This window comes from Quercus robur, chromosome 12 (genome assembly GCF_932294415.1).
Source record: "Quercus robur chromosome 12, dhQueRobu3.1, whole genome shotgun sequence".
NCBI classification, from domain to species: Eukaryota; Viridiplantae; Streptophyta; class Magnoliopsida; order Fagales; family Fagaceae; genus Quercus; species Quercus robur.
In genome coordinates, this window is record NC_065545.1 from 12,571,225 (window position 1) to 12,585,048 (window position 13,824).

The 13,824-nt window shown below is 32.4% G+C and overlaps 1 protein-coding gene across 1 annotated transcript; it reads right to left on the reverse strand.

Annotated features, from left to right (window-relative positions):
- Window positions 1-278: 278 nt before the first annotated feature.
- On the reverse strand, window positions 279-7,164 carry LOC126708823 (potassium transporter 5-like). The gene is made up of 8 exons (XM_050408786.1): window positions 6,937-7,164; window positions 6,509-6,734; window positions 5,831-6,079; window positions 4,631-4,681; window positions 2,829-3,089; window positions 2,570-2,737; window positions 2,191-2,445; window positions 279-1,378 (listed from the first exon to the last, which is right to left on the reverse strand). The coding sequence occupies exons 1-8, from the start codon at window positions 7,102-7,104 to the stop codon at window positions 453-455; spliced, it is 2,304 nt and encodes a 767-aa protein (XP_050264743.1). The 5' UTR covers window positions 7,105-7,164; the 3' UTR covers window positions 279-452.
- Window positions 7,165-13,824: the final 6,660 nt, after the last annotated feature.

Consider the following 13,824-nt stretch of genomic DNA (forward strand, 5'->3'; position numbering starts at 1 on the left):
AAAATGTAGGGATCAAAATGGTGTTTTCACCTACTTTTAATTGGAATACTGGCCAAACAAGTATATTAATGAAATAAAATAAAAAACTATTGGTGTGTAACAAGAAACAAAGAAGTTCCACACAAGGACATAATAAAGAAATTTATTTCTAGAAAATTTTTAAATGCATCAGCAATGAAGCCATCCGCACACTTAATTTCTAGGAGAATCAATTTTTTTTTTTTTTTTTCTTCTTCTTTTTATAATGTGAATAACGTAACTTTCATTAAGAAGAAAAGAAGTTCAAAACATCATAGTGAATCTTTTTTATTTTTTGCTTGCACACTAGATATATATATAACTGTCTGCCTTCTCAATTCTCACAGATAGAAAAGAAAAGAAGAAAAAAAAAAGTTTATTGCACACTGCTTCTGTTATTTATCAAACGGTTCTATTCTTCACATCCTAATCCATTAAAGTTCATAAGTCATACCCACTTTCAACATACGCTTGTGAGGAATGTCAAGCACTTCATCACTCTCCCTCAAATTTCTTTTCAAGAAAGTGTAAGCATAATCTATCACAATTCTCTTTCCAATACCAGCTCCTTTTCCAGCAACCACTTCAGTCTCACCAATGAAGTGAACAATACCTGCATGCCATGCCTTGTCCACTGTCTCAATTTCTCTTTCAAATGACTCTGAGTGCATATCTTCTTGAAGATGCCTCCCATCCAGTGTATCTTCAATGTTCTCAACATTATTGTTCAGCCCTTTTTTGGACATCCATAAATTCTCTTTAATAAACGCCTTCAAGTTTTCTATCAAAACCTTCTCGAAGGGCTCTTGCTCATTTTGCACATCCATGTATCCATATCTAACAACGCAGCGAAACACATTAAGCTCTTTAGGCTCTACTTGACGAAAAAGGAAACGCTCTTTCACTGGAACCTTGCTTATGGGAAGTGACTTGACAGAGATGAAAACAAGGACAGATTGCAAAGCAGGCACATTCTCCACATAGTGCTTGAAAATTGGTGGGATGCCTTGAACAAGGTCTGAGTAGAACAGGGCAAGCCCAGGAATTCGACAAAGGCTTGGGTTAGCAACTATTTCCTTTAACTTCTCTGGAGAAATTATATGCTTAAGCTCATAATTGTACTTTCTCCTGAAAACATTGTTCCAAGTATACATTACAGTCATTAGGACTGCTACAAATGTTATGGGAAGATATCCTCCTTGGTCAAATTTGTAGAGGACTGAACTTAAATATAAAAGCTCTACACTGCCAACGATAAGAATGTAAGGAACTATGAGAAGTATGTGGGTTTTCCATATCATGATCATGACAAGAACTATGAAGCAAGATGTGAGGGTCATTACAAAAACCACTGCTATCCCTGCACAAAGTAAATTAACAACTCTTTAGTTACAACTCATATATATGACTCTTTAAATCTATATATTGTAGTTAAAGGTGTGCATGGGTTGGGTTGAGTCAAGTTGAGAAGCTTTTTCAACCCAACCCACTATGGTGGGTTAGAAAAAATTCAATTTAACCCAACCCATCACAGGGGTCCAACCCAACCCAAGCTTTTTTTAATTATTATTAAATTGAGCATTAGAACAATACCACTACAAATAAGAGCAAATTTATAACCAAATAATCATGAGCATAATATCAAACAAATATAAACTATATGAGAAGAAGTTAGGATTTGGGTTTTATTTAGGAAGAGGGGCAAAAAAAGTAAATAACAAAATTATAATATAATATATATTTTTAGAGGTGGGTCGGGTTGGGTTAGGCGGATTTGTAAATCTCATGACCTGCATCCAATACGACCCACTATTAAAAAAACAATTCATGACCCAATCCAACCTACCAACCCTTAAAAATCGACCTAACCCGATGGGTCGGGTCGATTTTGGTGGGTTCGCTGCATATCCCTAATTGCAACATTAGTTACAACTCATATATATGAGACTCTTATATATATATATATATATATATATATATTTTGTAGTGTTTGGATTATATGAAACTTTTTATATCTTATGTACAACTTTTGAAAGCCTATACTTTTTCTAAGTATAATTGTATTTTTGCTGACTTTTAATAAATATCAAATAAGATTTTCAACCAAAAAAAAAAAAAAAAAAAAAAAAAGAACTAAAGACGGGAAAATTATATATGTAGGTTGTGGATTACCATAGGCATTGCCAATGTTAGTAGTTGTCCTAAAACCCAAAGTGACTGCTACGCAAGCCACCATAAGAAGATAATTAGCTTCAGGTACATAAACTTGTCCTTCATACTTAGTTGATGTGTGGATTACTTTCACTCGAGGGAAACACCCTAGTGTGAGGGATTGTTGGATTATAGAGAAAGTCCCAGATATTATGGCTTGGCTTGCTATAATTGATGCTAACACAGCCACCACAAACGTTGGCCAATATAATGGTCCTGCGCATCATATATAAATCACACTCAGAACTAGTTAACTATACATATCAAAGGCCAAAAAATGTATAGAGAAAAAAAGAGAGAAGAAACAATGTCAATTTGGCCATTGACATGTAGCAATTACCTGGAATGGATTTGTAAAAGGTAGTAGCAACAAGATCATTGTGCTTGCGAAGGAAGGATGCTTGACCAGTGTATGCCAAAATAAGAGCTGGATAGGTTACACAACACATGCTTATTTGAATGGATTGAACTGAGAAGTGACCAAGATCAGCAAATAAAGCCTCAGTTCCTGCATAATTTTACAAGTAACACTACATTAACAACTTTTCAGCTAATTGAAGGTACATATATTACAATTTACAAATGAAAGAAATTGCAACCTGTTATGGCAAGGACAACACCGCCAAGGGAAATCCAAGCATCTTTTTTGTTCCTCTGAAAATAATTTATGATATACTTTGGATTTATTGCCTTAGCAACAGCAGGATCATATTTGATGAAGTTGTAGATGCCAGTGCCCCCAATAAACGCAAACCAAATGCAAATTATCGGAGCAAAGGTATAACCTACTTTATCTGTTCCAAATCTTTGAATCGCGAATAGCAAAATCAATATAACCACTGATATCCAAACAACCATATCTGTATATAAGGCAAAATAACTTGTTATTGATAAAATGTCTTTTCATATAAATATCAATCAAAATATTCATATTTGAATGGGGCAGAGTTGCTTGATTAATTATCATTAGCCTTAGTATATATCGGCATTTGACATAAAATTCAATCTCCTCATGATGCTGAATTGATTATATATATATATATATATATTTATTTATTTATATAAGTTAGGGAGAGAGATTTGAATTCTAGACATGCCTCTATTGGAAACATATAAATATATATATATATATATATATCAATTGAGTTATAAGACTTTTGGCAATCTGAATTGAATGTTCAACAAATAATTTTTCTTTAATTTAAAACTGCATGAGATTGATCAATTAGAAATTAGTAATATTAATCTATTCTCTTGCCTTCCATGTACTCGGAACTTACTGCTCTAATCAGAAAAATATATTAGTGATTATGAATAGTTTAATTAAAGTTTTTTAATAAAATTTAAATTTGCTTATTATAACTAACTTCTTCACCACTACATTCTTGGCTATGGATAGTTTGATTTTAAATAACAATCACTCTACGAACCTTTTTTTTTTTTTTTTTTTACTTTGACAATTTTATCCTCAAACAATCAAATATATATAGAATCTCATACGCTCCATTGACTCAAAGACTTTTTTTCTAAGAAAAAGAAAATTAAGTCTATTTCTTCAAATTATTATAATTGTTCTTAACTCCCTATCCACTGTATATGTTTGCAATAATGAATCATTTAAATTTAAAGCTTTATTTTGATTTTTTTAAAAAATAATTATTTTATTTGGCTTATTATAACTATAACTTCTATAATTTTTTATTTAATTTTTAACTTGGTTTTTTAGGAAAAAAAAAAAAAAATTTGAAACCACACCAAATTATATGCTCTTTATAAAAAGATAATGTATTTCTATATTAAGGAGGACGGTATACATAAAGCCATTAAAAAAAAAAAAAAAAATCTGAGAAGAAGAAGAAGAAGAAGAAAGGCCATGTTAAATAGGGAGGTTTTATTTATTTTATTTTTTGGAAAAGAAAAATTGAAATCACTAAATCATAATCTATTAATGTCAATATAATATAATTTATTGAGTAGTAAAGTATAGATAAGGGCACTTTATATTGCTTATAATTTTTTTTTTTTTAAAGAAAACCTTGCACTATTGTGCACTGCTTGCATTTGCGAAATTGTTTTTGTTTGTCTTATTTTTGTTTGCTTCTATAGCTTTTTTTTTTTTTTTTTTTTTTTTTTTTTTTTTTTTTTTCCAGTTCAATATAAAATTGAATATATATGGTACATGGAAAAGGAATTTTTTTATTTCAAATAAAATGAAATTTATGCTTAAAAAGTTATTAAAGTTGTTTCTACTATCGATTTCTTAAAGTAGACAATATTTTAACACATACTAAGACAAAATATTGGACAGAAAAAATTGAAATGAATCAAGTTTATAATAAATTGATTTTCTTTTTGCTAATATAAAGAAATTATGATGTGCCGCATAGCCAAATGGGGGTACCTTGTGTTACTTTAGTTGATTCTATCTGGATTCCTCCCACAGCCGATAAAACTGCCATCACAAACATTGCAAAAGAGAAAGATTGTAATTTGCATTTAAAAGCCAAATAAATAGAGGATAAAAAAACAAAAGTCAAGTACATGTAAGTTGCAAAAGGCTATAATACTGCGTTTGAGAATTATTAATTTAAAGAATTAATATATAGAATAAAAATGATAACTTAAAAAGTAATTGAATGAAATGAAAATAATTGAGGTGGTTTTTTGTATATATAAATTTACCATTATATAATTACTTCATATTTTTATTCTTCTTAGATAGGAGTAAGGATTTCATTTCAAGAGAAGTCAGGTTTTGCCCAAGTTTTTATGGGACTATATAAGAGAATGGAACACTTTATTAATCCATGCCCTTGTTAGAAGAGCAAATTTGCAAGTCTTATTTATTTATTTATTTTTTTTTTGAGAAAAGCAAATTTGCAAGTTTATATATATATTTTGATCACAACCAGCTCAACTTACAAGAACTTACAAAACAAGGTAGACCCTTCCCTGTAACGGAGGTATATATATATATATATATATATATATATAATTCACGGTATTTGTTTACTGCTTTTTTTTTTTTTTTTTTTTTTTTTTTTTTTCCTGCTTTGGTTTCTTGAAACGATTCTAAAATTATGATTTTATAACTTTGTATTAATTTTACAATATAGAAATAAAAGACGAATATTTATACTTGAAAACAAATCCATGTCCCACTAACAACTATAGCATATCCTATGACTTTTATCAGGAGGAAATATGCCAATTTCTGAGTCTACTGAAAAAATTTTAAGGAAAAAAAAAAAAAAAATCTTTTCAATACATGGTAAAAGTGCTTTCAATGTTCTAGTCAACATGAATTATAGTAATAGTTGATAAAATACCTATAAGTTCATCAAGAGAATGTATCTCATATAGTATCAGATGTATGTAACATGCATCTCATATATAGTCTCTTCTCTCTTTTTTTATTTATTTATTTTTTAATTTTTTTTTATAATTAATTTATGAATATCTTATAATTATTTAGGGTTTATCCTTCTGAGAGTATAACATGTAAAGGAATGTTAAATATATATACTTATTGTATAAATGAAAACACAATATGGCATAATCATAAGTACTATTGTAGAAATGAAAAAAATTGGAAAGTAACCTGAGATACAAGGAGTAAGAACACCGTCCCCAATCAACATGGAAGTTCCAAGCATTGTTGCGAACAATAAGATTTGCTTTGCAAATTTGCTGTTCTCTAGCTTAGACTTGAGCCACGATGCCATTCGTGCACTACGATCCGGCAATTCAAGCTCGTAGTTTGACACTTCACGGTCCTCAGCCTGTTGATTCGGGACGAAACCCACCTTGGCATACCGGCATAAGAGAGAGTATAAGGCAAATGTCCCTCCTGAAATTTATTTTCATTGAGTTACAAAGTGGAAATTATTATTCTGCCAGATTACTATAAGCTCTATCTTTAAATGGAGTCTTGATTCTTCAATGAATAAATCATGCGTGTTATGCAATTTTGATCCATCAGTCATTCAATTGATTAAAAATTTAAGAGCCAACTTGATTTTTTGTTTTTCTTTTTTCTTTTTTCAAAAATAATTTTAAAATTAGAGTTTTTGCCGAACACTCTTTAAGGCTCAAGCCTAAACATTTTGTGAAAGAAATTTTGACAGATGAAATTTTGTGGTAACAGTATAAATATATTACGAGAAATACAAAATTTTAGTTCAATGATTTACTTTTTTCTTGCTTGGTCTTTAATTATAAGACCACCCAAATTATGATTGTAAAATGAAGAGAAGTTTTTCATAGTTGGATATCTTACCTTCGCCATTATCATTGGCCTTTAAAACAATCAACACGTACTTGATGAGAGTAATTAAGGTGATGGTATAGAAGATCAAAGAAAGTACTCCTAGGATATCATCATTGTGCGAGATACCATTGAGGAAGGTGCTGGAATACACGTATAGTGGTGAAGTACCAACATCCCCGTACACCACTCCAATACTTTGAAATGCTAGACGCAAGATTACTGACCATCCCATATCCTGAAAGGAAAAAAAATAAAAATAGTATATATTTTATGCCAAAATATTTAAATTTATATGTCAAATAATCCAAAATATGTGTCTTCCTAATTGACATGCAAAGAAAAATTGCTATTTTTGACTTATATTAGTAATCATGGAAAAATAATTTGATGTGAATTATAATATGGAGATTTTTTGGAAAGAGATGCCGGTGGCAAACCTTGGAGTGATGGCCATGATGAGGACCATGAAGGCTGCGGGACTCGATCTCCAAAGAGTCATGTCTTCGCAACTGTTGCCATGAAAGTTTCTTTTCCTTGAGCCCTTGAGAAAATTCCTCATTGGTTTCGTCAGTAATGGCTTCTTGTAGTACTACATCATCAGCCATGTTTTTAATAACTGCAGAAATTACGGATGCGAGAGAGAGAGAGAGAGAGAGAGAGAGAGAGGTATGGTCTGTATGGAAGTCAATGATGGTAGCATATTTATAAGCAAACTTTGCAAGCGAAGAACTCACTAGTTTTCTTAAACAGATTAAAGAATCCAAACTTGTACGGACGCCAATAGAATCCAACCGTTAAGGCCAAGGTGTCCCATTATTTTATTTTGTTTTTTCTTAATGTGAAAGCTTGCTTCTTGTTGGTTCACAGGGGTAAGGACAGGTGGGAGTGGGATCAGGGGTATTTTCTTTTTATCCCATCTTTTTTTTTTTTTTTTTTTTTTTTTAGGTGGGAAAATCTCACGCCGGTCTAGAGTAGGTAAGTCGAAATGAGGTAATGTGGAGTCATTTTGTTATCCTTGATAAGGTATATTAGAAATTTAGTATTGGTAACTGGTAAGTTCTATACTTTTATGTTGAAATACCTTTCTCTCATAAAGAAAGAAGGGAAAAAAATAAAAATAAAAAAGAGAAAAAAATTCTTTGTACCAAATCAAGAGTTAAAAGAGATTATAATTACAAGCTATGAAATAAAGCATGAATCTATTTAAGAGTTTTTTTGAAGATGTTGGAAAATTGAAGTTCTGGTTGAGCGAAATCAAATTTGACTCAAGTGATTATTAAAGTCAAATAAAAATTTTGCATAAGCTCACTCTATCTTTGCTCAAGCTTGTTTATGAAAACCTAAACCCTATTTCTACTCAAAGTTATGATTTTTAACCTATGCAAACTGTGGGGCCAGAAAGTTTGTGACCCCAGCCCATTTCATGTTAAGGCCCAAGGCCTGCGCCGAGGAGATACAGGGCCGAGGACGCACCATGAGAGTTGAGGACGGTCTAAGGAAATGGCCGAGGATGAGCTCCTGCTCGGCATGCCATAAATGCCCCTAAAAGGAAGATTGATCATAGTGCGGAAACAGCGCAAGTAAAAGGCTGCTAGCATTGCAATAAAGCATTCTGCACCTGACAAAGCCATGCTCTTTAGCTTTTACAACCACCCCCAACCACTTTGGGTATGGGCTGATGGGACAAGTATTAGTCCTGGAAAGTCGATCCTACACGTGGACGTAGGATAAGGGACGCAGGCTAATATAAAAGGAGAAGCAAGTAATACAGAGAGGAGGCTAGGAGAAAAGGCCAAAAACCAGAGCCTCCCCAGTCCACCTCCAGGAGAAAGACTCCTCGAGCGAACACGATTTAATTCTGTATGAACACCACGACAAACCACCGTTCGGTGATCAAGGCCTAGCCTTTCAAACCCACGCTCTATAAATGATATTGTTTGGGCCTTTTTACGTGCGAACCCAACATCATTTTGGGACGTTACAAATTGTGTCCTTACACAAACCATTAAGGTTTGATTTTATATCTATGAAGGTTGTTGTGCAAAGTAAATCTAGATTGCCTTCCCTTGAGAGCCAAAAAAAAAACCTTTTATGTCAATTCAATCTTGAAAAGCCTTATTTATGAGCCTATATTGATCCAATTAAAACCACAAAGATTGTCACCCTCCATCAATGGGTTCAGTGACTTACTGGAGTTTTGGATTTACGTAAACAAGTTCATTCATTGTGGAGAGATCATGTAGAATAAGTAATGTTCTTGAGCCATTTCGATGCAAGCCAACAAGTTGTTTTCTTGGTTACTTGTAGATACTATCTAGGTGTAAATACACTTTTAGTTCTTACATTTTGACCCTATTTCTATTTTGGTTCCTACATTTTTATTTTATCGCTTTTAGTCCATATTTTGAAAAACGTCATCCATTTCAGTTCCTTCTGTTAGTTCCCTAACGAAAATGTTCTACGTGGCTAATGGAGTGCATTGTTGGCACTTAGAATGCCTACATGACCATTAAAATAATATTAAAAATGCCACATTAACAACTAATTTTTTTTTTTTTAATTTAACAAATTTAAAATAAGAAAAAACAAAATTGAAATCCAAAAAATACATCAATTTGGATCTATGTTTATCTTCAACAAGAACACCAAAGAACACAAACCCAAATTTTAAACATAAGAAGACATGCCTAGGATTTTCTTGCATTTTCTTACCCTTTCTTGTCAACCAAACACAAATCGATCTCCAGCAAGAACACAAACACAAACCCAGTAGCAGATCTTTTCAGATTTTCTCAAACCACAAAACATATACAAAATCAAAACTCAAACCCAAATTTTCTCATCTTTCAATCAATAATGAAACCTCTAGCAAATCAAATTCATAAACCCAGAAAATTTAGCATAAAAACACCATTAAAAAAAAAAATCATAAATTCCAAAGCCCCCATCCTCAAACCCAAGCAAAATCATTTCTCAAATTTACATGTTGAAAAAAAAAAAGAAAAAGAAAAAGAAAAAAGAAGATAAAAAAGAAAAATTTCTTAGTTCTTTTTCAGCCTTTGTTTGGTTGCCAAGAAAATGAAAGAATAAAAATTTGGATAGCACCATCAAAGTCCATTCCATCTAAACCCAACTCCAATCAAATCCAAATCAAAAAATTTATCTAAACCCACTTGGTTACGTACACATTTACGTATACAAAACACGATTTGCAACACAAATCTGCATAGCCAGAAATCAACATTCATGATAGGCTACCATCTAGAATAGTTCTGCGCATTCCCAAAAATTCGAACCCAAGTCGATCCGCTACCACACAAACAACCACACCCACCCTAGACCACCATCTAGAATCACCCTAAGCCGATCCGCCACCACACAAACAGCTACACTAGATCCAAAACTACTAAACCCATCACTAGATCTATTGCAGCATTTCCTCCTCTCTTAGGCACCACCATCTAGGGTGTGGGTTTAAGAGGGTGAGGTAGACAATGTGAGATCCGACTCAGTGAGAGAGGTGAGAGAGGAAAAGAAAGTTTGGAGAGAGAGAGAGAGAGAGAGAGAGAGAGAGAGTTTGAGAATTTACACGAATTTGAGAGTCTGAGCTGAGTGGGTTCAATTTTTTGGGTCTGTGTGGGAAAACACTAGTATTAATTATGAATGAGGTGGAAACCAATAACATTTAATAATAATTTTTTAGCCATTATATCTCTTATGAATCTACGGTGTAAAAAATGAGAAATTATAAGGTTCTCATGATGGATAAGTGATGTGGTCTACCATTCTAGTAAAGAGTTTGAGAATTTACACGAATTTGAGAGTTTGAGCTGAGTGGGTTCAATTTTTTGGGTCTGTGTGGGAAAACACTAGTATTAATTATGAATGAGGTGGAAACCAATAACATTTAATAATAATTTTTTAGCCATTATATCTCTTATGAATCTACGGTGTAAAAAATGAGAAATTATAAGGTTCTCATGATGGATAAGTGATGTGGTCTACCATTCTAGTAAAAGACTCTTATTTGGTTAAAATTGTGGAGTTTTAAATAAAAACTGAATATTGACTCAGTAATTTTAAATAATTGGGAGTCTTTTACTGGAATGGTGGACAAATAATGTGGTCTACCATGAAGACTGTATACACACACATTTATTGAAAATTTATTTGTTCACACCCATAGATTTAAGATTGTTATACTACTTTTCTTGATATTTATTTATGTAAACTATGGGCTTCTTTTTTTAAGATGATAAAAAAAAATTTATTTAATAGACCTACTAAATACATCTTTCTTCAAAAATAAATTAAAAAATTCTTAATCTGTATTCCTATGATATTCAATATTCACCAAGAAAAACCTGATAGTATTTTGAAGAATAGTCATTGAATAAACAATTCAACTCTAACTGCCGCTAGCAATTTTGGAGTTGGTGGTTGTTGTATGTTTGTGTGTTACCAAAAAAAAAACCTGTGTGCAGGCTTTGTCCCGCATCGCCTAGTTTGCTTGGTGTGCGTGAGTATATCAACAGCTCCGCGACTCTAACTGTCACTAGCAGTTTTGGAGTTGGCGTGTTGTTGTATGTTTGTGTGTTTAAAAAAAAATAAAAAATCAGTATTAGCATTTCCAACTTCCTTCTCCATTTTTTACTATTATATGTATCAATAATTGATTTATTTATTTTTTATCAAGATGAAAGATCAACCTATCATGCTTTCATGTAATTGATTTATAACAGCCGCTTCTGCTATATTGACTTTTATATGCATCAATAATTGATTTTTTTAATCAATTTAGATGAAAGATAAGCCTGAACTGTAAAAGACACTTATTTACAACAGCTTCTCTTAGGCTTATATGTATTTAGTTGTTATTTGGTTTGAGTGCACTAATTATATAGTCTGAACTGTTCTTCGTTTTCATATGACAGACATAAAGAACAAAAAATCATATAGGCTTTCGTTGACCTTGGAGATGTGTAGATGAGGATTGTAGCCTCAAAGTGGCTCATTATACGTAAGAGTAATTTAAGTATGAGTGATGTTAACTTGTGTAATTAAGGTACGTACTTGTTAATAATAACTAATTTAGGAAAGTTTTGACATCACTTTAATGACAAATATAAAAAATTGTCAAAATTTTTTCTTGTCTATAAAAAGTTTTTAAAAATATATCTAAAACTAATGTCTTTAGAGTAAACATTAAATGTAAATTGAAAACATCACACATTTACATCCTCCTCATTAGAAATATTATTTTTAAAAAATGAAAATCTATTTGTCATCATACATGTTCCTCAAAAAAAAAAATTGTCATCATACATGCATGCATGACAGATTTTTTTTTCTCCTTGGAATTTGGCAGCCGATAATACGAGTATACAACGTAATTAGGATTTAGGAGTTTATTCGAATATACTTTTTCCATGTCGCAGGAAAGCCACCTGGGTTTGCAAGTCCTCTTACGAGTTTCGACTATTGCTGCTTCACTAGGGGGGTCCCTACCTAGACAGAGTAGGAGTAGGTCGCGAGAGTCGCAAGTCCTCTTTTATACGCTATTAACTATTATTATCAAGTATGCTTGAGAGTATGATTCTAAAAAAAAAAAGTATTGTTGAAAGTATCTTCGAAGCAATATTTCTATAATAATATTTATCAGGTTCTTGATGTAGTATTATCATATCCTTAAAATATATATATAGGAGTATTTGGTCCAATATTTGGTGTGCCCAGTGAACACAACTTGTTCCTTTTGACTTTAAATCAAAGCAACAATTGATTTTTTTTTTTTCAAAGTCTAAGATTATGCCACCAACAATACGAGGTAAATTTTCTAGTTCAAAATGCTTTTTCCCAGGTCGGAAGCCAGTTTCTTGCATTATCTTTCAGGATTTTTTTTAAAAATAATAATAATAATAGAACTGTGGGAGTAAAAAATTAGTACAAAGGGATGGGTTAACTAGGCGTTGATTGACACAATTAATTTATACAGGTTGAGAGATGGATAATCCACTATGGGAGTAGAAAAGGAATGTAAACTGAATAATGCAGGTCTTATTTATTTGTATAGAAAACTTTTTTTGCTTTTTTCCTTTTTTGAGAAGGGGATAGAAATTTTAGTCGTGAAACGTAATGGAATAACAAGAAAAATGCAATTGACAAGATTGAGAACTCTATCATTTAACTATCTAATTTTTAGTTTGTTTAGACCCCAGAAATACATTAACATAATATATCTATATAACCAAATTTTTAAGCCAAGTAAATTAATTATGTTAGAGATATATTTGCCCATTAGCATAGGTCCATGCCTAATTCTACTTTGTGTGCAAGCCAAGTCTCCTACTTGTACTAGAAGTCTATTAGTCTAGGGTTTATTCTGCTATATATACACATGTTATGATTCATTGTAACATAGGATTTGTACTACACTTTAATATATTATTGATGTAGCCTTCTAGGGTTTCCTTCGTGGATGTAAGTCGTTAGGCTGAACCACGTAACTCTCGTGTGTTACTGTGTTCTATACTTTATACTTTTGCTTCCGCATCCATACTAGCATATTCAACATGGTGTATCAATGCTAATATTTAACATGGTATTATAGTCACCTTCCTACGGCCATGGTTTTCTGTCCTTACGGTACATTTAAGAGCAATCTATGTCTTCCTTAGTGTTTTTTCGCTGCGTTCATCTTCTTTGGCTTCCTACTGCTGCCGTCAAAACTCTCCGGTATAGTTAAGCCACCGTTAGAAGTCGCATCAACACTGCAAGACCATTGCCTTCCTCAAACTACCGTCACAGAGCCAAACTTCATTCAAGAGATCTTCTCAACCTCATCAAATCTCAAGATTTCATCAAGTTTCCATCTTGAGTTTGAGAGGGGGTGTTAGAGATATATTAGCCCATTAGCATAGGCCCAAGCCTAATTCTACTTTGTGTGCAAGCCAAATCTCCTACTTGTACTAGAAGTCTATTAGTCTAGGGTTTATTCTGCTATATATACACATGTTATGATTAATTGTAACATAGAGTTTGTACTACACTCTAATATATTATGGATGTAGACTTCTAGGGTTTCCTCCATGGATGTAAGTCGTTAGGCTGAATCACGTAACTCTCGTGTGTTACTATGTTCTATACTTTATGCTTTCACTTTCGCATCCATACTAGTATATTCAACATGGGGTATCAATACTAATATTTAACATGGTATCAGAGTCACCTTCCAGCGGCCATGGTTTTCTGTCCTTACGGTACATTAAAGAGCAATTTATGTCTTCCTCGGTGTTTTTTCGCTGCGTTCATCTTCTTTGACTTCC